Source organism: Melozone crissalis, unplaced genomic scaffold (genome assembly GCF_028551555.1).
Source record: "Melozone crissalis strain CALT ecotype California unplaced genomic scaffold, PUWL_Pcris_2 ptg000034l_1, whole genome shotgun sequence".
Taxonomy (NCBI): Eukaryota; Metazoa; Chordata; class Aves; order Passeriformes; family Passerellidae; genus Melozone; species Melozone crissalis.
The window spans coordinates 4,564,023-4,589,163 of record NW_026535812.1 but is presented as its reverse complement, the minus strand read 5'-3'; the positions used below and the strand labels follow the sequence as shown (position 1 = coordinate 4,589,163).

Sequence of the window (25,141 nt, the reverse complement as noted above, 5' to 3'; positions counted from 1 at the left end):
CCTTTAGTCTGAGAACCAAGTGAACCAGACCATGGCCCGTTGTGGGGTGCCTGGTTGCCCCTGAAGGACAGGGTGGCCTTGCCTCCAGCACGGGAGAAGGGGAATTAGGGTGGTACCTTCCCATCTGCGTCTGTCAGAAAATGGTTAATAAATACCCTGTAGCTTAGGTCTGCCCTGCATCACCAAGCCTATCACCCCCTCCTCCTCTTTATTCCCCCGTGCCCTCACCAGTTGCACAGCAAGGCTTGAGTTACATCCAGGGCACCCACTGCCTTGGGCTCATGCCCCACAGCCCAACCTTCCACTCTAAAGAAGGTCATGAAGTGATTGTACCTAGTACTGTCCCCCAGCACCCTCCTTCCGCAGCAGACTGTGGCATGTGTCCATTTCTTCTCTTTGACGTCTTCCATATTGTACGTTTCCATAGCAATGATCCCTTGGCCTTAACTTTGGAATTTGGAGACTATATGCAAACATGTAAAAAGGCTCATGAGTATGGATGACACTGGAATTTTATAAATTCTAAAATAAAACCTGAAACAGCTTGGAGTGTGGTGGATATTATTTCTGCTGGTGGGGTGAGATCCAAGACAGCCCCTGCTGGGCTGGGTTTGGCCAGGGATTTAAGTTTGCATACCTGAGCTTTTGCTGTGGCCATGCCCTTGAAGGGGTGGGACTCATATGGCAAGTGGTGGGTCCAAGGAAGGGGGTGAGAGCAGGAAGGGGGCAGGGGCTGTGCCCTCCTTGTAGGGAAACACAAACCTGCTTGCCTCCAGGCAGCTGGTGCCAGGGATGCTGCTGCTGTAAGCGAGGAAGGGGCGGCATCAGCCATGGTTCTTGCTCAGCTACTTCACAGCCAGAGCCTCTTTAGCCAGGTACTGTTCCCATTTCATCTTAACCTCAGGCATGTCAGGTACCAGTTATGCAATCACACATCCAGTAAGGAAACCCAAATGCTGGAAGTGGATGGGAGGTGTGGGTTGGCTGCCATGGTGAGTCCTTACCCTTGGCCCAGCACCATACCCTGGGCCACCCCGTTGGGCTCAGCAGCTGATACCTCAGAGGTGATGATGAAACCCGAGCACATGGCCAGCAGCTGCCATCAGTGAAGGGCAGGCTGCCATCCTGATCCCTGAATGCTCTGTAACTCAGGGAGCAAAGTGCAGCAGGTACTGACCGAGATTCCTAGCATTCCTCCTGCTCCCAGCCTGGCATGCCAGAGCACAGCAGAGCCAGCCCTCAGCCAGCTTCTGCTGGGGCCTGAGCCTCACACGTAACCTGGCCCTGGTGGAGTCTATTCTCCACAAAAGCCCCTCCCTCTCTCTACCACGGTGTCCAGTGACCCTCCCACCCCCGTGCACACTGACACGTCCAGCCACGCTCAGCCCTGGCACGAGTGAGGGCCCCAGCACCTCAATGAAGTGGGTGGACAATGTAGACCTGGCTAAAAGTCGCTCTGCTGAACAAAATATGTGCTGTGGCAGAGGCAGAGAAAGGCAAAATCCCAGCCTAAGGAAGGAGGAGCCAGCCAAGGGAGGCACTCCTGCCCACATGGGCTTAGCTCTGCAGGACAGAGTCCCATGGTGTGTGCACCAAGGTGGAGTTCAGGTGCAGGCTGCTGCTGTGGATGTACCTGTAGTATGCACGGGGCAGAAAATCAGAGGTGAAGGCTGTGAGGAAGGCCTGGAAGCAGGGAGCTGTGCTGCAGTAGACCCTGCAGCTGGGCGACACCCCATCCCCACCCTCCTTCATGCCCTGTGCTGCTTGCGTGGCTTTCTGCCTCTGCTTGCCCTCAGCCTGACAAACCAGACATGACACTGGACTGGGACAGCAGACATCTGTTCTCTTCCTTCAGTTGTTGCCAAGCAAGGCCCAGAGCATGGCAGCTGCCCACTGCCCATGGCTGGAGCTGGATCTTCTGCACAGGCAGACCCTCCCTGAGCACTGCTGCTCCCCTCATCATGCTGCATCCTGCAACACCCAAACGAGCTCTCCCCAATTCCCTTACTCCACCTGCAGCCCACTCCCTCCCCACTGCCCAGGTGATGGAGAGCCAGGTGCCAGTGCCCCATGGCTTCTCAGCCACAGGCTGCTGGTAGTCACAGATGCACTTGTGGGCATCCAGGAGATCTCCATCCTGCTGCTGAGCAGGGTGAAGAGGAGTGCCAGGGGACAGGCTGCCACAAAGATGGTGATGAAGCCAAACTGCAGGACTAGGAGGAAGAGGAGCAGGGAGGGACAGAGATGACAGCATCAACTGCAGCATCTCACAGCCCCATCCTGTGGGGAGTGGGGCAGCCTCTCCCTCCAGCCCCTGCAGGCTGCTCAGGGTGGAAGCTCCTTCCTCTGGGGGACTCCTGCAGTTCCAGCTTTCTCTCTCCCAGCACCCCTCAGCGCTCCCCAGCCTGAGGCCAGTCTCTATCCCTCTCCAGGGATTCACCAAGCAGCCCTTTGAACCCCAGAGCTGGTGGCCCACAGCCATGTGTGCCTGCTCCATCAGGGATGACTCCCCTCCTCATGGAACTCCCCTCCTCAGGAACCAAAGAAGGGGCACCATGTCCTCTGCTACTGAACATGCCCTTGGCATCCTGTGTGAGCTCAGGGGTGTGTGACAGCCCTGACAAGCCAGGGCACACTCACAGGATAGCCACCTCCTGCACCTTGGTGCTGATCTGCTTCCCCACCATGATGGGCAGCAGCTCCTGTGGCAGCTCCATGGGACACTCCCTTGAGCTGCCCTGAGGGGACAGTGGGGCATCCCCTTGGGCAGCCCAGCAGGGACAGTGGGGCTCCATCCTGGGCTGCCCTGAGGCGACAGTGGGGCTCTCTCTTGGCCTACCCTGAGGGAACAGTGGGGCATCCCCTTGGGCTGCGCTGAGGGGACAGTGGAGCTCCATCTTGGGCTGCCCTGAGGTGACAGTGGGGCATCCCCTTGGGCTGCGCTGAGGGGACAGTGGGACATGCCCTTGGGCTGCTCTGCAGGGACAGTGGGGCTCCATCTTGGGCTGCCCTGAGGAGACAGTGGGGCTCCATCTTGGGCTGTCCTGAGGGGACAGTGGGGCTCCATCTTGGGCTGCCCTGAGGAGACAGTGGGGCTCCATCTTGGGCTGTCCTGAGGGGACAGTGGGGCTCACACTGTGTGAGCTGTGTGGGGACAGCAGGGTCCCTCTTGGGCTGCCCTGAGGGGACAGCAGGGCCCTCAGCCTGCTGAGAGCTAAACCAAATGTTTGCTGTGGCGCCCCGATCATGGGAAGGCATTCCCACAGCCCACACCGCTGGGAAGGCCGGTGCAGGGGCTGGTCACTTGTAGCAGCGTGTGGCTGCAATGAGATCGCATCCAGGGAGGCCACAACCCTTCAGCGACAGCAGAGGAAACAGGCGAGACAAGTCTCGTCATTGTTTAGCACCGGAGTTCATTTTATTTCCCCCTCACGCCGTGCCGGGGGCGGGAGCAGCAGGCCGAGGCACGGGGAGCCGAGAGCAGAGAGAAAAGAGAGCAAAACAGACCCGGGGCCCGGCTTTTATCAGGTGTCCCATGGAAGGAGCCTTAAACTCGTATTAACCTCCTCAGAACACGAATGCTCCACCTGGCACTCAGCCCCTCACTGGGGATCCCCTGAAGGCTCAGGGAGTTTGTGGGAAACCTGCAGGAGCCAGGGCAGGGTTGTGAGGGGACAGCCCAGGCTCTGAGCCCGGGAATGCTCCCAGAGCAGCCCCAGGGAAAGAAGGGCTCATCTGGGTCACACAGAGCTTCTTCCAGTTTGCCAAGGGGGGACAAAATGGCTGATAATGGGTCCCAGACTGAGACCAGTTAGCCCGCAGCCAGCTGGCACTGCCCCGGTCCCAGGCATCCTGTGGCCATGTGGGTGCTCCCACTCTCTGCTGGGACAGTCCCACTGCCTCAGTGCTCCTTGCCCACATGGCACCAGCACTCCCCTGTCCTTTAGCCCTGCCCAAAGAACCAGGAACCTGCTCTTCAGGAGCCAGGGAGAGAAGGAATGGGGCTCTGCAGGAGAAGCTCAGAAGCCAAATGAAGTCCCGCAGCTGTCCATGGGACAAGAGTGCTGACTGAGGGTCTCTGGGTCCCCTGGAAAGCAAGCAGGCTGCAAACCCCATCAGAGCCCCACAGAAATGCAGCTACTCATGCAGAGTGGCACACCCAGGAGCTCTGGGGCACTGTCTCCTTCCCTGCAAGCTGGGGCACCTCAGCCCCTCACCTGCAGAGGCACCCAGAGCTGGAGCTGCTGCACAGGAGCAGGGCAGGCTGCAGGGTGCATTCAGCACCACCTCCTTCTCCAGATGAGTCATAGGCTCTGGGGACAAGGTGGCTGCAGCAGAGATAAAAGATAAGGCTGCTGGCACCTGTACCTGTCTGTGTGGGCAGCACTGGGGTGGCTGTGCTGGTGTGGATCAGCCTGGCAGAGCTGACCCAGGAGATGAGCACAAACACAGCACACAGATAAACACATCACACCCCTGCTCCATTCCTGGAGGAGGCCCTCATGGCAGGGCATATCCTCCCCTGGATCCAACAATCCACAAATCAAGGCTGAATTTACCACAAGGGGATGGAAATCGGGAGTCAGATCACTGGGTACATTTTCTATGTGTATCCCAGCAGAGTGAAGCTTGTCCAGAAGTTTCTTCCTCCAGGTCCTGTGGATGGCAGCAGATCTCTCCTGGAAATCCCTGTTCTCAGTGTCCTGCTGCCAGCTCAGCTCCTGGGGGATGGTTTCCCACACCAGGAAAGGGATCTCATGATGGAACCCAAAGCGTGTTTGTCCTGCATGTCTCCCTCCTCCAGGATTTGGTGTTCTTGTGGGGCTGGGCATTGTCTTGTGAGTGAAACAAGGAGCTGAGGGAAGGCTGCGCCTGCTCTCTTGGAGAGGGCTCCAGCCACTTCACCTGGGTGTTCCTAGCAAGGGAAGCAAGAAGCTGGGACAGCTAATTAACAAGACTGAGGACTGCAGCTGTCCCATGAAAGGGCAGGGCTGGAGCACCTGAGTAGGGTGAGTAGGATGAGTAGGATAAGCAGGATGAATAGGATGAATAGAATGAGTTGGGTGAGTAGGATGAATAGGGTGAGTAGGATGCCAGGGCTTGGGGGTCCAGTGCCCTCTGAACATGATGTATGGACCAGCTGCCAGCTCCAGCCATGGAGCACTGGAGTTTTTCCTGTGCTCCTCATCCCAGCAGACCCTCTCCTGCCCCAGCCTCCTCTCCAGGATGGAAAGGAGTCAAACTCCAAGCCAAGGCTTTTCCCTCACCTGTCCTGGTGCAGCTGTTGCTGAAGACATTGGCCATGCTCCCCTTGTCCGGGACTGCATGTTCCCTGCAATTCCAGGTGTGTTATTATCTTTTTGTGCTGCTTTGTGTGGTCACCACGTGCCCAGCTGGCTGTCGCAGTGTGGTGGCAGGGCCACCTTCCCAGGAGGGCCTTGGCCTTTTTGAGGATCCCAGCTGAGGACATTCTTAGTGGTGCAATATTTAGAAGCTCAGGCTCTTCATGGCATGTTTCCCTCTCTCCATGACTCAAGAATATTTTCCCTAAGGAAAAACATCCCTGTCCTGAAAAGCTCTGGGGTGATCTACCCCCAAAAAACCCCTCCATCACACAGAGAGGTCCTTATGCCACCTGGAGCACAGGGACACTGTCTCTGCTGGGGAAGCAATCCAGCCCCACCAGAGTGCTCCTTTGGGGCAGCAGCTGGTTATCCCTCCTGGCAGACAAGAATAAAACCCCTCAATCCCACAGCAGGCACCCCTCAGCCCCGTGTTGTAGCTGGGGAGGGACAGCGCTGGGGACAGGCCACCAGGCCAGGCACTGCTGAAAAGCTGCATGGAGGCACCGGGGTCTGTTCCATCCTGCCTGTGAAAAATGCCAATCAATTGTTTTTAAAATTTTAAAAGTTTAATAGTAATAAAATGGTTATAAAAATAGCAATATAATTAGAGTAATAATAATTTTGGACAATTTGAATTAGGACAATATGAGACAATAGAAACAAAGAGTTATGGACAGTCTGGGTACTTCTTTCTGGGCAACATAAGCCCGAAAAGGACCCACGTTAACAGAGGATTAACCCTTAAAAACAATAACCTGTTGCATATTCATACACCTCATACATGATGCATAAACTCCATTCAAACACAGGATTCTGTCTGGTCAGTGCCAGCTTCTTCCTCTGAATCCTGACGGCATCATCCTGCCTAAGCGAGGCAGGAAGAAGTTCATTTCTCCTGATAATGGAGCAACAAATTCTCTTTCTCTGAAAGATTCAGGTGTCCTGTGGCTGCTATCTCGCTGTGAATCCTTTCTTTAGGAAAAAAAGTATCCTACATAGCATAGTTTCTATTTTAACATTTTGTTATAACCTAAAACTATATTTAACACACTACTTAAGAGAATTAATACAGCATCACTTTCTAACACAACACACATAATATTAATTTTAATATTTGTGAAAAGCCAATCATAAAATACGCATTTTTCACACTGCCCCTATCCTGCAGCTCCCAACACGAGCCCCAGACTGCAGCTTTTACCCCCACAGCTGCTGCCCAGCCCTTGCCCTGCTTGTTCCTCCCTCAGAGCTGGGTCTGAGGCACAGGCACAGGGCAGGGGGGTCCTCCCACCCTAATTCTGCTTCTCCTCCTGTGGGGACACAGTGGGACGTGCCACGCTCCTGCTCCTGTCGATGGCTGCTTCTCCTCTGGGGAGCATCAGGCTCCTGTGCAGGAGGGGAGTGGAGGAGGAGGAGGGTGGATGGGTGGGCAAACACATTCCCCATTTGGAAACGCCTTCCTCCAAGCGGCCAGGAGGAGGCCCTGCCTTTGTTTGAGCTGGAGGAGGGGACCTGGGTGGCCCTGAGCAAAGAGAGCTCAGGGAGAGGCAGCGAGAAGGAGCAACTCCCCCCCATACCCTGGAGGGGATGGGGCCTGGCCAAGGCACTGGGATTTTGGGGCACCAGGGAAGATTTAAGTGCTGTGTTCACCTCACACCTACAAGAACACGGTTTGTGTTGGTTTGTACAACTCTGGGGACAATCCCAGCTGGGTGCTGCCAGCCCAGGAGCAATGTGGGGTACAGCACCCATGGAGCAGAGTAACTGAGACACTGCTGCTTTCACAGTCACCAGGGAGGGCTTGTGGCACTCTGAGGGACTCACAGCAACTCATCTCACCACATTCCCAGTTCAGTGACCTGGAGGGTGCAGGATCCCCAGCCAAGCCCAGTCACCACAGCAGAGCTGCCAGTGAGCAAATGCAACACAGCCCACAAAGGGGAACTAAAGTCCTTTACAGGGCCACACTGTCCTGCCTAATGTTCCTGGTCTCCAGCTGAAGAAGGGATTCATCCACTCTTCCAAAGATACAAATTCATGTCAGATCAGAATGAAACTACCACCAAGAGCACATTTTCAAGCACCTCTCTTGGTTTTCATTGCTCCCCTGGATGATGACATGGCTGCTGGACAAACAGCAGCAGATGGCAAGTGCATCCCAGGGTTTTTCAACTGCTGCAGAGATGCAGTTCAAGGGCCCAGATCAAATACAGGTGCAGAGGACAGTAACACCACAGTGCCATCTTCAGTAGGAGCAGGATGTGTTTCAGGTTTTCTGATGGCAAACACTGTCTGCAACAAAGTGCTACCAACCCTCACCTGGCTCACCATCAATAAATATATTAACACCAGTTTGTCCCCAGTCCTCTCATGAGCTTGTAGCTGTGTTCAGAAACATGGACACAGAATGGCTATTCCCCCTGCAGCCCCAGGTTGTAGCACCAGGTATACTGGGTTACTAACCTGGGTCAGATCTTTTTTCACCTTTTTGCAGGCCACTGTTGAGCCTTGATCTGGAGGTGGTGTTTGTGAGGACATTCCTAACCTGAACACGTGTCACAGAGTCACCAGGGGTCAGCAAGTGCCTCCCATGGCTTCAGCCTGCTGCAAACACCTTCTGGTAAAGGTGTTTGGAGCAGGCAAACAACCTCCCCCATGAAATAAAAACCACAGGCACACTGAAGGCTCTTGTGTTAAGATTTAATAATAATAATAACAACATTTCAAAAACAATGAGTGCATTGTACACGAGACCTGGTTTCAGTGCTTTCTGTTGACTTTTTGCCCTGTGTGTGTCGGTGTACTGAAGACCTGGGGATGGTGAGTGGATAAAAAACCCTGCTGGGACATTTTCTGGAGGAGGGCAGGGGAGGGAGGGAGGGCAGCAGGAGGCTCAGAACCGCACGAAGGTGGCGTCGATCTGCCGCACGGTCGGGAGGGCCAGCATGATTTTGCGCCGGTACTGGGGGTCCTTCTGCAGGGGGTTCCTCTCCAGGTACACAGTCTCCAAATTCTTGGCTCCTTTCAGCTCATCCAGGTCGCTCCAGCTCTCCACGAGGTTGTCATTCATCTGCAGAGCACACAGAGGCACGTTCACATCCACAGGGAGCCCCAAGAAAAGGAGAGCAGTGGTGGTGCTGAGTCACTGCTACTGGGGCGGCACCGCTCACAAACACCTTCCCCACCAGATCCTTCTTGCCCTGGAAGCCCTTAGATGAGCTCTCCTGTCTCACAGGCCAGGCTCAGCACTAAACCCAGCTCCCCCACGTTGTCCTGGCTGCTGGGCAGATGTGCCACCCTTCAGACAGCAGATCCAGCCCAGGCAGTGTGCTAGGAGAGACCCTGCAAAGCACCAGGCCCAGTCTCCACACCCTCTCCCACTCCACTCTGCATTTATGGACTGGAAATCTTTATATCAATTTATTTCTACTGTGACATCCACCTTTAGTTTTATGACTTCTCAGGACACATTAAAAAAGGTCCCAAACGGACAAAAAAAGCAACATTTTTCTCCCTCCCTACATAAATTTCCCTGCAAAAACTGATTCTGCACTCCAGAGGAAATGCCAAGCTCTCTGATTTGGGTTCTTCTCCTGCCTCATTGTTGGCTCAGCAATTGCACACAGAGGGTTGAGTGCTTCAGCTGCCCAACAAGGAAGCAAAGCTGCAAGGTGGCCCCAAGCTGTCCAACCCTGAGACAACAGCACCCTTTGCTTTTGGATAGAGTCACTGCAGCAATGCCACCTTCACATAAAATATAAAAAACCTCACTGGATTGTCTCATTATGCTACAGCTCATCACAATGTTACTTCAGCCAAGTCACTCAACTTTCAGACATCTCAGTCCTTGCACTGGGGATGTGCTACTGGGAAACTGCTGGAAGACAATCACAGTGGACAGGATTTTGAATTCTCTTTACTTAAGGTGTTAAAGGACATTTTTATGTGGCTTCAACTGTGCAGTCAGTGAAAAAAATATAAATTGGGAGATACAACACTTTCCATTGAAAATTCTGCCCTGCTCCTTTCAAACAAATCAGTTTTTTTAAACATAGTGTTGGAAGGCTGGAACAAAGCCAGGAGGGCATTTTCTGTGCTCAGCTAACAGATCTTGGCCAGTCCTCTGCTCTGACAAAGGACTCTGAACACACTGGTGTTCCTGCAAAGGAATCTAGCCCAGTTCAGTACAAGTCATTTCAGTACAAGTGCAACCAGTGCAGACACCTCCTATCAGCACAGCAACAGCAAAGAGGCAAACAGGAGGAAATTGCACAGGATCAGAACACCAGGCACACTGCACTGCCTCACCTCTACTGCCCAAAAGATTAATGGGCAGTTAAATGGGCTTCTCAAAACCAGAAATGCTCCTTACAGACAGGCATGGCCAGCTAACACTGCTGGCTGGCTCCTCAGCCACACTGCAAGATGAGGAACACCATCTAAGTAGCCCGGGCTGCAGACTCCAGCTGGGCTTCATTTGAAGCTGCTTTCCACTCCTTTTCTCTCAGCATCTGCCCAAGAGTTTAAATCACTCCAAATGAAAGACATTACACAGCAGAGCTCTTATTCCCAGCCTTGAATGCAGAGACTCTACAAGAGCTAAAGCAGGTGCCAGCTCATCAACATCTGCTGCTGCTTCTCCATTTTCTCACATCAGCACATTTGTGCACAGCTCCCAAACACAGCACAGGGCTGATGCTTCAGGACAGGGCACCTCTGAATTTCCTGACCTAGGAAAGCCAAGGAGCTCAGCAATTCAGGGTGCCAGAAAGAAACAGAAGCCATCCTAAGCTGTTATGTGGCATTCACATTCTCTGAACATGATTCCTTTGCCCACGTTTTTTCTCCTGGGAAGCTGAAAGGCAGCGAGAAGCCTCAGAGAAAAGGAAAACAATTCTTATCTCATTTGCTTCTCCTGTGTTTTGCTTGTCTGGAATGTGTTTGGAGATTGTTTACCCACAGGTGATTGTTTCATTGGATTCTGCTGTGAGTTGTTTTCACTCTTTGGCCAATTGGGGCCAAGCTGTGTCAGGACTCTGGAGAGAGTCACGAGTTTTCATTATTATCTTTTTAGCATTCTGTATTCTTTTAGTATTATATTTAATATTTTTATATATATATAAATTATATATATATACTATAATATACTATACTATTATATCCTATTATACTATATGTTTATATTTATATTATATTATTAGCATTATATTTAGCATTCTGTATTCTTTAGTACAGTATATACAGTATTCTTTAATATAATGTAATATAATAAAATAATAAATTAACCTTCTAACAACATAAAATCAAATACATCATTCTTCCCTTCCATGGGGCTCACTGTGCATTTAGAACACATAGGAAAGGAATCAGAAGTTGGTTTAGTTTTCTTCATAATTATAACACCATAAATACACCAACCCTGCTCTGAACAAGCTCTGTGCTTCCCCTGGTACTCTGTCATTACAGAAAGAAGAGCTGCAGAAATAGGACTTGTGGGGCTGTTTCATAACCAACCTGGGCATGAAGGAAGGGCCCATTTCCTAGGCACAGACACGCTCCTCACCACTCAGCAAGAAATTTTCAAGCTCTTCCCTTTCCCTAGGGAAAACCACCACACTATCCATGCAGACTGTCAACACCTTAAAGCTGATCACCAGAACCAGAAGAGCTCCCTCCAAGGCACACATGTCCATGTGCTGCCCATCTGAAGGGCTTCCCTCACTGTGGCACAGACATTTAGGGGAACAGCTCTGGCCTGTGCTTACCCAGAACTCCTGTAGCTCTGTTAGGTGACTGATATTCTCAATCTTCTTAATTCTGTTGGCTGCAATGTCCAGCATTGTGAGTTTGTTCTAGACAAAGCAAACACAAAAATATTAGATCTGATTTCCTTTCATCTTCTCTGTGCCACTTTTTCCAGGCCCAGAGTTGTAAGCTGTCAGGAGCAGACACATTATTGCCAGCTGCTCACATTCAGCTCAGCTCTTGCTGCCCATATGGAACAAGGAAGATTATTTTCCATTAAGCTGGGCTACTGACCCCCCCAAATGTGACAAAAATGAAGGCAGTTACTGGCTGGATGGCAACTGCCAGCCAAAGGCTCCTGAAATGTGAGCTTTCCTCAAAGTACATTAAGGGGAGGATTAAAAATCAGATCCAAAGTGTCCCCTTGAGCAGCAGAGCTGAATAAACTCTTAACAGCAGGAAACTCAACAATTTTAGAAAAGCTTTTGCTGGGTGAGAGTGAAAATGATACAGGCTTTCACAAAATCCATCCCATCCAAAAAGACAGACATGCACACTGACAGGAAAGCAAGCTGCATGCCATGGCTGGCCTCTCTCACACCCAGCTCCAGTTCTGTCCTGTTGAAAAGCACTCATGGTTATCTACAAGCTGTGTCTGAAAGGCTGCAGCAGCTGTGTCCAGGAGTTCCCATGGCTGAGGATCAGCCAGGCTACTGCTTCAACCACATCTCCCCTTCCCCATGTCAGGAAAATAATTCTACTCCAGAATATCTGGAGGATCTTTACCCACACGAGAATTTAACATACAACAAACACTTGGATATCTGTAGTCTCTCAAGAGACTCAGGAATCCACACCTAACTGGGGAAACTGAGGCACAGAAACTTCCAGAAAAGCCACTAACACAAGCAGCTCAGGGCAACAATTGTGCTGCAGGGTCAGGCAGAGGCTCACATTGTTCTCCAGTCCCTCGATGACCTCGATGCCGTTGTGGCTCAGGTACAGCTCCCGCAGGTTCACCAGGCTCTGCAGCCCCTCAATCTTGGTCAGACGGTTATTCTGCAAGTGCAGCAGCTCTTTAGTACCCTCCAAACCAACCCAAACCCATGGCACTCACTGGGGGAAAACCATTCCCCTAAAGTATGGCTGGGAAGGGGAAAGAGTCTGCTTGGGCCCACACAGACCTTGGGAGCTCAGCTGTTGATCTCTGCACCCCTTATGCAGGAGAAAGTCCCATGGGAGTCTCCAGCAAGAATCAAACTCTGACCTTCCCATCAGAAGTTGCAGCCTGAAAGTTTTTGGCTTGGTGTCTTAACAAACAGCAGGCCTGTGCATGAATTTTGTAGGTCTTAGTGTTCATTTTGTAGGTCTTAGTGTTCATTTTGTAGGTCTTTACAAAAGGGAAGGCCAGAGAGGAAGTTACACCACCTTAACCACACTGCATTCTTGTCTTGTCTGCACTCTTGTAGGACATAAAGCTAATTCTGTATGTCCTAGAGAATAATAGAACCCACAGCAGGTGGTCAGTGTGTCTTGCCAGCAGCTTTAAGAAGAGATACCACAATGCACAAGCATTGTCACATGGATAAGAAGGAGATTCAGTGAAATAAATTAGCTGAGTGTATTTTATTCCACATTTTAAAAAGGAAGAAGCTGTTTGAAAGCTCACTGAGGACAGATTGCATTCAGCACAGGCTTGTTCACATTTCTGGCCTCCTCAGTAAGAAGGCAGTGACACTGAGCCACTGTCACTGCAAGGCATCACACTTTCAGTGCTATTGTAACACATCAGGAAACAGTGTTTCAGGAAGGAAGAAGGGAACAATCCTCATTTCCTGTTCTTTCTTCCATAAAAATCAGACAGCTGCTTTATAATTTTATCAGTGTCTGTCAATCTCAAGTAGCATAAAAGGATGAAAAAAGGCAACAAAAAGAATATCTCACTTCTTTCCAGCGCAGGAGTTTGACTCTAACCCTGCAGACCTGCTAAGGGGGTGCTGACAAGAGGCTGGAGAGGGATTTTTCACAAGGATATGAAGTGACAGGACAAGGGGGAAGGAAGGTTTAAATTAGATGCTAGAAAGAAATTCTTCTCTGTGAGGGAGGTGAGGCCCTGGCACAGAGAAGCTGTGGCTGCCCCTGGATCCCTGGGACACAGCCTGGGATGGTGGAAGGTGCCCTGCCCATTTCAGGGGGTGGAGAAAGATGGTCTTCAAGGTTCCTTACAGCCCAAACCATCAGAAGAGCTGATCCCATCTCACAGGGTGGTTCAAGGCTTTCAGAACACAGTACCTGTATACTGAGCACAGTCAGGTTTGTCAGGGCATCCAGGTTCTGGAGCTTGGTGATTTTATTCTTCCCAAGGAACAGACTGTCAAGATTAGCCAAGGTGTCAATGTTTTCAATTACCTGCGAAACAACCAGAGGAGAGACAGTGTTACTGCAAAACCCACCTGGGAGATGTGGCTGTCACTTTGTAGCCACATTATAAACATGTGGTGTAGCCTGGGAAGAAGATACTCCTTTTGAATTTAAAGAAAAAGCTGTTACTAGTGAATGGAAAGAGAATCTGGGAAGAAAGAACACAATTAGTAAATTTAGTGCTGCACATCAGTGAACTGTATAACACAGGTGAGTTGTTCAGCTTCTCTGCCACGAGCAAAGTTAGCTGTCTCACAGGGCTGTGTGTGTGTTACTGGATTTCAGTGCTGGCTACACAGCCTGGCTTCTGGCAGAACACACCCACAGCAGCCTGAGCGATGGACACCTTTTAAATACACACATTACTGGGAGAACACAGACACTGCTCCAGTTCAGCTCCAGCTCAGCCTTCAGGAAGAGAAAATCAGGATTTCTGTGAAGCATCAAGGATGTTACACAGGAAGGGAGAAAGCATAAACAGAAGAGTGAAAACAGGAAAAAAAGGAAAAAGGGTAAGATTACAAAAGGCTCCTGCAAACAGAAGGAGACACTTTTATTTCACAGGGAAAAGCCTCTGAATTAAAAAATCAAGATGCTGTTAAAGGCAACAAGGACTTCATCTCACAGTAAAAACAATAATATGGACACAGACACACCCAGAGCTATGCTCAGGCAGGCTGTGACATCTCAGCTTTTCCACGTGCTCCCTGCCTGCCAAAATTTTCAAATCAGTAGTGCAGGGGAGCCAGGCCACTGAGTCCCAGCAGCACCTGGCTCACTCTGGGTGCTCACCTGTGCATGTAACAGCACAAGGAAGGAGAAGATGGACACTCAGGAAAGCATTTCTATCCCACAGCTGCCAGAAGACTGAATACACAGTGTTAATCAGCTCCAATTTGCATTTATCCCCCTTCAAGATTATGGACTTAGCCCTGTTGTGACCTTGCAAGAAAAATTATAGATTTGTTGCTCATTGGCAGCTTCTCCAGCCCTGAGGAGGAAATACTGATGACTCAGTACAGGGAGTGGAATGGAATATATGGACATGAGGGGACAAAAACCTAAGAACAAGTAAAGAAGCGCTTACATTACAGCTGCCTCAGTCCAACTTTAAAGAAAAAAAGCATTAAATATTCAGCTTAAGCATAAAGTTCTGCTCCCCAAGAGCAAGAAGTGCTAAGTCATAAGGGATTCCAAGCTAAGGGCACTCTGGGAGGTTTGAGTAGGCAAGAACAGCTTTAATACACAGAGAAAAAGTCAATCAGGCACCTCAGAGCCAAGAACTCTGCCTGAAGAGTCCACAGCCTTGTACCCAGAAGAGTTAAGGGTATGTCCAGCTGTAGAACACACATCCTACACCAAGGGAAAAGCAGCCCAGGAGCTCTGGGCACCCCCAGGCAGCACCAGATTTCTCTGTGCCAAGCCAAATCACAGGTTACTCTCTCCAATAATGCAATTAGAAGCACAGAACACTGCTGTTTGAAGAAGTCAAAACAGAATTAACAGACAAACAGAAAAAAAACCACTAAAAATAAAGTAATTTAAGGAGCTTGTGTTATCCATACAGTGACATTTCAGGGTGCGTTTTTTTTTGTTTGTTCTGTTAATATGCTCAAGCTCAACACTGAGAAAACACATAAAATAAATATAATCTCATTGTTAAAAAGATATTCCTTGGCTTGACAGCACAATTGACAATGTACTGCCTAAGTATCAATTCAGAAATCTAACTGGATTTCTTTTTTTTCCAGATGAAAATGATGCTTAGATACAGAATTTTTAACCCAGCTTCTGTCATGTAAGGATCAGTGTGCTGAGCCTGCTCTGCTTCTGAAAAAAGCCAAGTGCTTCTCTCCATAACTCCTGTCCCTCATCCTATGCAAACCCTAAGGCTCCTAATCCCTCATCTGACCTGGCTGATGTTTTCACACTCTAGATTTATCCCCCTAAATAATTTCATTTTCAAAGCAGGAATTCCTGGAAAACAATTCAGTTCAGTTTGGCTTCAGGAGGAAACCAAAATTTTTCCTCTTCAAAAAGGCAGCACACATTTCTGCCTTAGAAGTCTGCTTTTAATAGCTGAAGTTTCCTTCTTTTCTACAAAGCTCTTCCACAAGTCCTGAAACAAAGAGGACAATTTTTCTATTTTTCTTTTCTGTTTTTTCAAAGAGGACAATTTTTCTTTTCCTTATCTTTTACCATAACAAGTAATTTCTCAGAGACTATAAATGGGCAGCACCAACTTACACCACATTGATTGAAATGCACTCATCTTCATGAGAATTTTCTAAAGAGCATGTAATTAAAAGAAGCTTTTAAAAAAGAGCTTATTTTGCATGTTGCAAGTCTTTTGTGTCATCTGTCTGACCAGTTCTCTTATGAACTGAGTAAATACGGTGAATCACACCTTAGGGACAGGAGACACTGCTCGAAACTGCTTCCCTGTAAATGGCATAGATTTTAAATTGAAAAAGTCACAATGTGCACAATAAAACCCTAAAGCAATCAGCAGTGCAGTACCAAGTTTTAGGTTTTAAAGGCATTCCAGAGCAAAGCATCAAGAAAATCTTTTTCCTAAACAAGACTGACTGCCATAGCAGGCTGTCAATTGCACCTGCAAATCAAACTCATTTTGCTCTCGATAGGTTTCATGGACTCAGCACCAGCCTGTGGAAAGGTAAGAGAAAAGAACTGCTGGTTTTGATAGGCTTGGCTCTCTAGCAGGGAGAACCATCCCCTGCAAAAGGAAACACATAGGGGATACAGGAGTTCATTAAAGACACAATTCACAAATGGTGATTTAGCAGCCAGGCACTAATGCATAATGAAAGGCTCCAGCATGCACAGCAATCAGCACAGGGAGTGACTGGAACAATAAAAACCAACAAAACTGCAAATCAAAGTCAGTGCAGTGCACTTTCAGGAAATGCCAATATCCCAGCACAGAGCTGAGCACTCTGCAGCCAACACCTCTGAGCAAACCTACCCGAATTCGATTGGACCCCAACTCCAACATCTGCAGCATCTGCAGGCTGCTCAAATTCTCAATTTTAGTGATTTTGTTGTTGACAAGGAAGAGCTTTTTAAGCTGGGTGAGCCGATCCAGTCCTTCAATGTGTCGCAGAACATTAAAGGAGATGTCCAGGACCCTGGGGCAAAACAAACCAAAGGTCTCATCAGCCCATCAGGCAGGGATGATTCTGCAAGAAACACTTGTAAATTGGTGGGGTGTGGTGTTTGTGAGGTGAGAAATGAGGAATCTGACTCTGTGTTCTCAGAAGGCTGATTTATTATTATATAATATGATATTATATTAAAAATGCTATACTAAAACTGTACTAAAGAAAGAAAAGGATACAGACAGAAGGCTTAACAAGAATCATCATGAAAAACTCGTGACTGACTCCTCAGAGTCCAACACAGCTGATGGCAATTGGTCATTAAGTAAAAACAATTCACATGTTTGGATAAATAATCTCCAGACCACATTCCAAAGCAGCAAACACAGGAGAAGCAATCAGATAATTATAGTTTTCATTTCTCTCTGAGGCTTCTCAGCTTCCCAGGAGAAAATCCTGGGCAAAGAGGATTTTTCAGAAAATATCATGGTGACAGTGGGGAATCTCCCTGACTGCAGAGATCAAGCCTTGAAGCTAAAGTCATGAATGTAATTTCTTTTTATCAAAAAATACAACAAACAAAACTTTCAAAATACTTCTGCAGTGTGTTAGGAAAAAAAAAATCACCTGCCACATGCAGAAGTCAGCCATTATTTTGCCCAGCCATGGAGCTGCCATGGTGGAAAATGCCAGTCTGCATTTTCCTTGGGAAAGGTGCCTGCCTGCAAGATCTGCCTCTGACAGGACCATGTCAAGGGCTCCCCTGGGCAGGAAAAGGTTGTGATGGTGAGAATTGGGCCAGTCCTGCCCCAGGGAGAACAGTTTTGTCATGTACCTCCAGAGTGATCCAGGCAAGTGCCAGAAACTCAGGAACTTGGAAGGGTACTTACTCCTTCCCTAACACTCTTATAAAAAACCCCAAAAACTTTACCTGAAATCTCTTGTCATTTTTGCAGGAATAAACACCTGTTACACAGAGCTCTCACTGCAAGAGCAAAGGGCCTGAGAGCTCCTACACCTTGTGGAAGCTACAACCACCATCCTCACTGCCTCACACAGCACAGGGTTCATTTCCAGCTGCCTGTCCTTGGACAGGTTCAGGATAATGAAATTTGTGTACTCCACAGGTTAAGTATCAATAGAGAACAGACATTATCCTCCACAGAGCACCAAAATAAATCCTGAGAGAGGCTAAAACACTGGGCTAAGCACAGCATGAGTAACACAGTGAATAGCAAACCACCCCCAACCTAACCCTGGTGATTGCCCTGCACTCACTCAAGGTCCACCAGAGCCTCCAAGTTCTCAATCTTCTTGATTTGATTGTCATAGAGATCCAACTCCCTCAAGGTCTGCAGCTGCTCCAGGTTCTCAATGCGCTTAATCAAGTTCTGCCGCAGACACAGAGTCTGATTGTGGGGAAAAGTTGAAAAAGAAACAAAAAAATGGCTATGAAGGATTGCATGTAATGCCTCACAGACTAAAAGGTGTGGGTGAGGGTTTCCCCATTAAGTTTTACTGGGAATTTGTTGGGTTTTGTTTGATTTTTTAATACAGTCTTTTCTTGGTACTCCAATTCTACAGAAGGAAATCTTTCAGCCACAATGGTCAGATACAGTAACAGCAGCCCAGAGAGGATACAAAATCTCCATCCTTGGAAACACTCAAAAGCCTAACTGGAGAAGGCCTAGAGCAACATGTTCTGACTGGGCCTGCTTTGAGGGCTTCACCATCCATATTATTCTATGTTCAGTCTGCTGTGCATCAGGATGTGCCCTGATGCACTGCCTCTCACCAACTTCCAAAACACACTTTCTTCTTCAGCTAAAAATGAAGCAAACCCACTAAATCTCAGCCAAAAAGAGATTGTCTATCTGTCCTCTTATAGGTGAGAAAATCCCCAGTTCCAAGAGGCATTCTCTGCTCCCCAGGACTGTTACCTTCACTTTCTTGAGCACCTCAAATCCTTCAATCTTCCCAATCCGGAAATGATTCAAGTCAACATCCTGGAAGAGAAACTGAGGGATTTAGCAGTAGTTCCAAAACAAATCTGGTCTTTAAAGATCAATCTGGTACTTTGTTCTAAGGAAATCATAGGCTTACAAAATGTGTAACTCATTAAAACTTCCCTTCCAAGAGCATTTCTAAAATTAGTTTGGAACATTTTACCACTACAACTGAGACACATGGCCTGAACTTGTCAACTGCAAATGCAAAATGTTAACTGCATATAATGCAACAGCCCTTTCCTGAGTCTGAGCATCACCAAAATCAGAAATCCTCAGAAATTTATCGAGATGGAAAAATTCTTGCATAAATAAAGCTTTGCATAAAGTTCTCTTACCTACTTTGCTAGGGCTTAACCAGAACACAAGCTGGCATTTCCAGTTCCAGGCCTCAGATGAGCAGGAGTCAGTGCCAGTTTGAATAACCAGTGGTTTTGTGAATGTTAATTCTGCACTGGCAATCAGCTGAGGCACTTCCCATCTGTGCTGCTCAGCCCCAGATGCACCAGATTTGAAAGTCAAAGAGACAGAGAGCACTTCCCCACCCTCCAAAGCAGCTGAAACCCTCTGCTGCTAATGGGCTCGGGAGGTTGCTGATGCCAAGGCACTGGGCTGGGTAAGTGCCTGTTCCAAAGCACAGTGCTCACAGCAGCTATCAGCTCACTGAACACACTCCCTGAAGCTCACAGCCCAGCAGTGCCTCTTGCAGCACACACACACTTTCAGTGCATCTACACCTCATTTAAAATTCTAAAGTACTAACAAAACGTTTCAGCTAGTGATGAAAAATAGAACACCTCTACTTCTACTCTAAAGGCTGTGAATCAGCTCTGGGGAGGATCCCAGCAGCCAGCACCTGCAGAAGAATTAGATCTTTGAATCAGGTTTCAATACTTGCCTTTGCCTACCTTTGCTTCCTGCCGAATAAAGGACAAAAATCTGCCTTTACCTCAGCCTCTGGGTCCAGGCTAACGGTCTCCATGTCCACTGGGGTCTCTGCTTCCCCTGCACGAGAGGCAAACACATTACCAGCTCCTGAAGCACACAGCCAAAGGCAGGACAACAGCCCCATGCGGAGAGCAAATGCTCCTCAGGAGGACAAACACATGAGAGGCACAATTCACACATTCTGCTTCATTAAAGCCAAGAGAGTTACAGGAAAACCTTTCTTTACAGCAGGATTTCATGCTCAGATGTAAAACACACAGAGATCAGCCCAACCTGCTGGAAACTGCAGGCTCAAGGATGGGCAGGATGCCTTTCCTTCACACCTACCCCATCCCATGTGTCTGTGCTCCTCTGACAACACAATAAAACCTTGCCAAGAAGGAATCCTAACTGCCTAGGGAGATGGGCAGGAATGACCAAACATCTCAACAATCCCACTCTTCAGGGTTTGGGATTTTTTATTAGCACTGCCCCTTTGTGTCACTGTGGTGAACACTTTTGCCTGGATCTCTCTTCCTTTGTTTGGCTGAACTCCCTACTATGCCAGACAACACTGTTTATGCCACTGCATGAATTTCCTTGGGAAATGCTTTTACAGCTCTGGAAAACACCCCAGCATTTGCTTTGCTTCTACCACAGCACACGAGGAAGGGAAATTTACTGGAGAATTCATGCTGAATAATTCATGCCCATTCCCATTTGCTGGAGGTGGCTCGCTGGTTGCATCAATTGCTGAAGAAAAACAAAGTCTGATTCAGCTGTGCAAAACTGACATACAACATGATTTGCAAGATTTTTCTAATTCATGTGCAAAGCTTCTCTGAGTGCTAGCAAAAACTCAAGCAACTTTAATTACAGTGACATCCCCAAGGTTTTGCACTAACTCCTGCATGTATGCAAGCTCATTCCCTTAACCCAGCAGCAGTGACTATTTTCACAGCTCAGAATGGTTAAATCCCTGTAAATGTCAAGCGTTCCTATTAATGAGTGCTCTTCCTGCTAAAGCTTGGCTTTGTAAGCAGCAGTGCAGGCACAAACAGTATGAGCATCACCATTTTTAATGCCACCATCCAGCTCCAAGGGTTTGCTGGTGCACAGATCATCACTGACCTTCCTGTATTTAAGCTGTTGCTCTTGCCTGGTAATTGAAACAGGAAAGAGACTCACTGAGCTGATTCACAGAAGTTAAGACTGAAAAAGCAATCCTCTTTTTTTTTTTTTTTTTTTTTTTAATAGCACAAAATAGCAGGAAACAAATTATATTTTGGGAATGAAAAATGAGCTGGTAGTCTTGGGGATGTGGAACAGCAAGATAGAAATGCCACCAAAAATTGACAGATACACAAGTGCCTGTCAGCAATGAGCAGTGAGCAATGCCTGCTTTTTCTTATTTTAGTTCCATATCAGGAGCTCTGCCCTTCAGCAAGGGAGGGGGATACCCCACCCTGCTGCTATCAAGGCTGGACCTCTTTGATCTGTTTCCTGGGTGCAAAGACTCTCAGAGAAAAGTGCTCCAAGCCTTGCTGAATTTACAGCCCACAGGAACAGTGCCCAGCTTTGGAACAATAGTTATTTGAGATATCACATGAAAAATCCAAATTATGCCCTTGTATTGAGTGATACTGGCAGTAACTTAGTGTTCATGGTGAAGGAACTTTGAGTTTCAAGTCCTTTGAGACTTTAAAGCTGTCCAACAGTAAAGCCAACCACACATATGGTAAAGAAAAAAATCTTCAGGAAAAACCCCATTCAAGAAAAAAAAAATTGACTTTGTTTGGCTAGGAAGCTTGAATATTTTAATTTATAAACCCTAGATTTAGGTAATGTGTTAAATACTCTGTTCTGAGGCTCCTCTCAATTTTGACACATGGCTTTGAGAGACCTCTCATGATAGCCAGTGTGGAAAACAGCACTCAAATCCAAAGCTGCAAATCCAAATCACACAGGACCCACACTAAAATAAAATAAATTTAAAACTGAACACACAGGCAGTGCTGTTGTGTACTGAAGTCAATTGCCATGAAGTCTCTGCACTGTGTATAAAACATTCAGCAGCCTGAGGGAGATGTGTGTCTGATGTCAGCTGCAAATCAGTACTGGTAGGAAAGTGTTAAAATACATTTTCTCTCAAGAGCAGAAAAACAAAAAAAAAAAAAAAGGAAAAAGAAAGAAGAGAAAAATAGTTCTAGCAAATTTACAGTCATTTTATTTATGAAGTGACTGGATATAAAAAACCTCTAAACTGACCCTCCTACAAGCACTTCACAGCCAGGACTGCAATTTCCCTTGCAAATTGCTTTACTCCACATTTCTCAATGGAAAAAATTCCCATCACTCTGGCAGTGAAGTTTCCTAAGTGAATTTCTGTGTAACCCATGCCTGCAAGCCACATGCCTTTGCAGAGGTGGAAAAAAAAAAAATCCACCATTGAGAAAACCCAAATTCCACAGTGGGAACAGTCATTACTGAGTTATGTAAGCTCACAGTACCACAAGCATTTCAACCAACAAAAAGCCTAACTACACTCTTAAAGTGCATATGCATGAAGAATATTATAAATAGTTCAGTTATATGATTTCTAACCAGAGGCTCTGTTCCTCAGAGAATTAGCTAAATGATGAATTTGAATTTTCAGCTGTTCAAGCTGCTTAAGATCTTCTGTGAAAAAAATGTGGAAAACTCATCATTTTCCTTTCAGCTGAGAAATTCAAAGCTGGCTGTGGAAAGTATCTTGAATGTTCAAAAATTATTCCTCTGCTTGGTTCCTGCCCTAGTTTTCTGAATGCTTCTTGTAGTTTGGAAAATGTAACAATACAGTCATTATATTAAACAGCACACAAATGTAACTCAGCAAACAAATCTGAATGTGCTTTTCTTGCTTTCACTAGAGTGAGAGCACATCACTTCTGTGATTCCTTTCATACAATTCCCAGGGGAACAAAGTGCAAAATACAACCTCCAACACACACAGCTAAATGACAGCAGCTGAGCAAACACTCAGGATTCCAGGCATGCAAAGGAAAGCTCTGTCTGATCTGCACAGTTTGCAGAGCCATGAAAATAGAAGAGCATTTCTTTAGTAAGATTTAGGGGGTTTAAATTATCAGCAACAAATTAGATCTAAAATAGAGTGTATTTAATAATGAGATTTAAAATTCTAGTAACAATTTATCAGTTTGAAAGATACTTTGGCAAATCCCAACGTGCAAGGTTAAGACGAGCAGGGATCTCACTGTAAGAACTAAAATTTCTTTCATTATTTCCAGTATCCCAATAATAATAGTAATGACATCTCTGTCAAAAGGATGATGTTACACTTCACCAAAAGCTCAGCTCAGATCACCACACAGGGTGTGCAGAGATGGATCTGCTCTGACAAATTCCGTGCAAGCCACTGAAAACCCTCCCATCAAGCATCCACAGGCTTTAGAGTCTGTCAGTATTTCTGTCCCATGCTCTAGTGCAAACAGTGGGATCACCAGGAAAAGTTTACACCCAAGAGGATTCAAAGATATCATTTTGAGATGTCTTAGAACTTTTAAATTTAAACAACAAAAAGGACAGGCTCCTTCAATCCATCTAGAAATGATCTTTGTTGCCTTCCAAAGGAATCTGGCAATTCTTTAGGCAAAAAGAAAAACATAAAATAAGGCAGAATTATGAAAAGCTCTTCATCATAACCTCTAATGAAAATCTTTCCACATAAGGTTTCTAAACTTCCATAAAAGAAAAGAATAAAGACGCTTTGCATTTTGATATCAAAGGGAAACACGGATGGGTAAATAAGCAAGGAAAAACAAAAAAAAAATCAAAGCTCTAATACTAGCAGTTCCATAAAAAGCAGGCAACTTTATTCTAGCAACAGATTTATTGAGCTTTCAGGAGGCTGGCTCTGGGGCAGGTTCCCATGGCCACCCGGCCAGGAGGAGCCCAGGGGGTGCTGCAGGCTGTGCACACGCGGCCGGCCGGGGCTCCAGGAGGCAGCGCTGAGGCTGACACGGTACCTGCCGAGTTCTCGCCGTTCTGCTCATCCCGCAGGCTCTGCTGGCTCAGCTCTGTCACCAAGCGAACCGCCTGCTTCCTCCCCTCCTCGTCCCCCGACTCCTCGGACTCGATCCTCTTATCCACTGCACAAGACACAGAAATTCCCGGTCAGGCTTTTCCCGGCTGCGGGGCACAGGGCAGGAGCAGCAGGCAGAGAAAATAACCAGGATTCACATAAACGACTAGGCAGTTAGTAGAAATCCTAAGTTAACTAAATGAAAGGTTTAGTCTTAAATAAAAGGCCTCTTACCCCTTGTTTCTACTTTGATTTTGGATGCACTTTTTCCTCCCATCACATCTTCCTAAAACCAACAATCTGGGAAGAAGACTGGAGGAAAAAGGAAATTTCTTAGATCAATGAAGTGCAATTCCAAAGATTACGGAGATGGAATTAGAACGATTACACTTTAAGAGTTTTAGACTTAAAAAAAAAAAAAAAATCAGTATCATGTACAATAGTACCAATGACACGAAGAAGTGAAGGCATGGATAAAAAAATCCTCGCAGATAAGAGCAACCTCCCCAGAACAACCTGTCAGATCCCTTCACGCTCACCGAGCCACAGCTCCGGTGCCACCCTGAGCCTGGACCGAGCTCCGCGCCGGTCCCCTCAGCCTTTCCTCATCTCAACGGGGCACTAAGGAAAACCAGCGCCATCCACAAGCTTTCCTTCTCGTTTTCTTTACTTTTTACATCACAGGCATCTCCACAACCCCACTGGTTCTCCCTGCGGGCACGGAGCCGGCGGGGCTCCCGCCCTGCGGTGACACCCCGGCCCCGGCAGGGCCCGGCCGCTGGACACCCGGGGGCTGCACGACCCCGGAGGGCCCGCAAACCCCCCCGGCACGCAGCTGGCAGCAGCACAGCCCGGAGGCAGCGCTGCAGCAGCCGGCCGCGCCTCCCCAACCCCCGCAGCCCGGGCAGCAGCCCCGGCGGGCTCTCACCCTCCATCATCTCCTGCGGCCCCGCTCCGCTCTCCGCCGCCATATCGCTCCTCCTCCCACCGCCCCTTCCGGAAACCGCCTCCGCCGCCGCCGCGGCCAATCAGAGCCCGCCGCCGCTGCCGCGCCACAGCCAATCGCGCGCAGCTGCCGCGCCCAGGAGGCGGGGCAGAGTGCCCTCCCCCGGCTGCGCCCCGCGGCCTCCTGGGAGTTGTAGTTCCCTGCAGGAGGGGTGAGAGTCTGCTCTCCCTCCGTCGGGATCTGCTCCCCCTTTACCGGCGCCTGGAGCGGGACGCGTAACGCGCTGCCTTCGGCCTCGTCCTCCCGCCTACAAACCCCTGGGAGGAGCGGCTATTCCCCTGCGGAAGGGCTTTCACCCCAGCCTTCCCCCTCGGAGCAGGTCGGCTAAGCTGCCTCACGGAGTGCGGGCACCGCGTGTGGCGGCGGCGGCGGCGGGGAAGGGGAGTCCGGCGGGACCAACGAACCGCCGGGCACTCGAACTGTTTTGCCTCCTCCCGCGCTGGTGCCCCATTTGCTGCGCTCCGTGCCGCTCTCACAGCGGCCGTGCCCAT

The 25,141-nt window shown here is 48.2% G+C and overlaps 1 protein-coding gene across 2 annotated transcripts; it reads right to left on the bottom strand.

The window, feature by feature from the left end:
• Positions 1-8,031: 8,031 nt before the first annotated feature.
• On the bottom strand, positions 8,032-24,656 carry PPP1R7 (protein phosphatase 1 regulatory subunit 7). 2 transcript variants are annotated; one of them, XM_054282899.1, is made up of 11 exons: positions 24,573-24,653; positions 23,879-23,956; positions 23,589-23,711; positions 19,586-19,641; positions 18,571-18,636; positions 17,909-18,039; positions 16,498-16,660; positions 13,383-13,499; positions 12,045-12,149; positions 11,111-11,197; positions 8,032-8,415 (listed from the first exon to the last, which is right to left on the bottom strand). In XM_054282899.1, the coding sequence occupies exons 2-11, from the start codon at positions 23,919-23,921 to the stop codon at positions 8,239-8,241; spliced, it is 1,068 nt and encodes a 355-aa protein (XP_054138874.1). In that variant the 5' UTR covers positions 23,922-23,956; positions 24,573-24,653; the 3' UTR covers positions 8,032-8,238. The 2 variants fall into 2 exon arrangements, with proteins under 2 accessions (XP_054138874.1, XP_054138875.1); XM_054282900.1 differs by lacking the exon at positions 23,879-23,956 and having other exon boundaries at positions 24,573-24,656.
• Between the last annotated feature and the right edge of the window lie 485 nt (positions 24,657-25,141).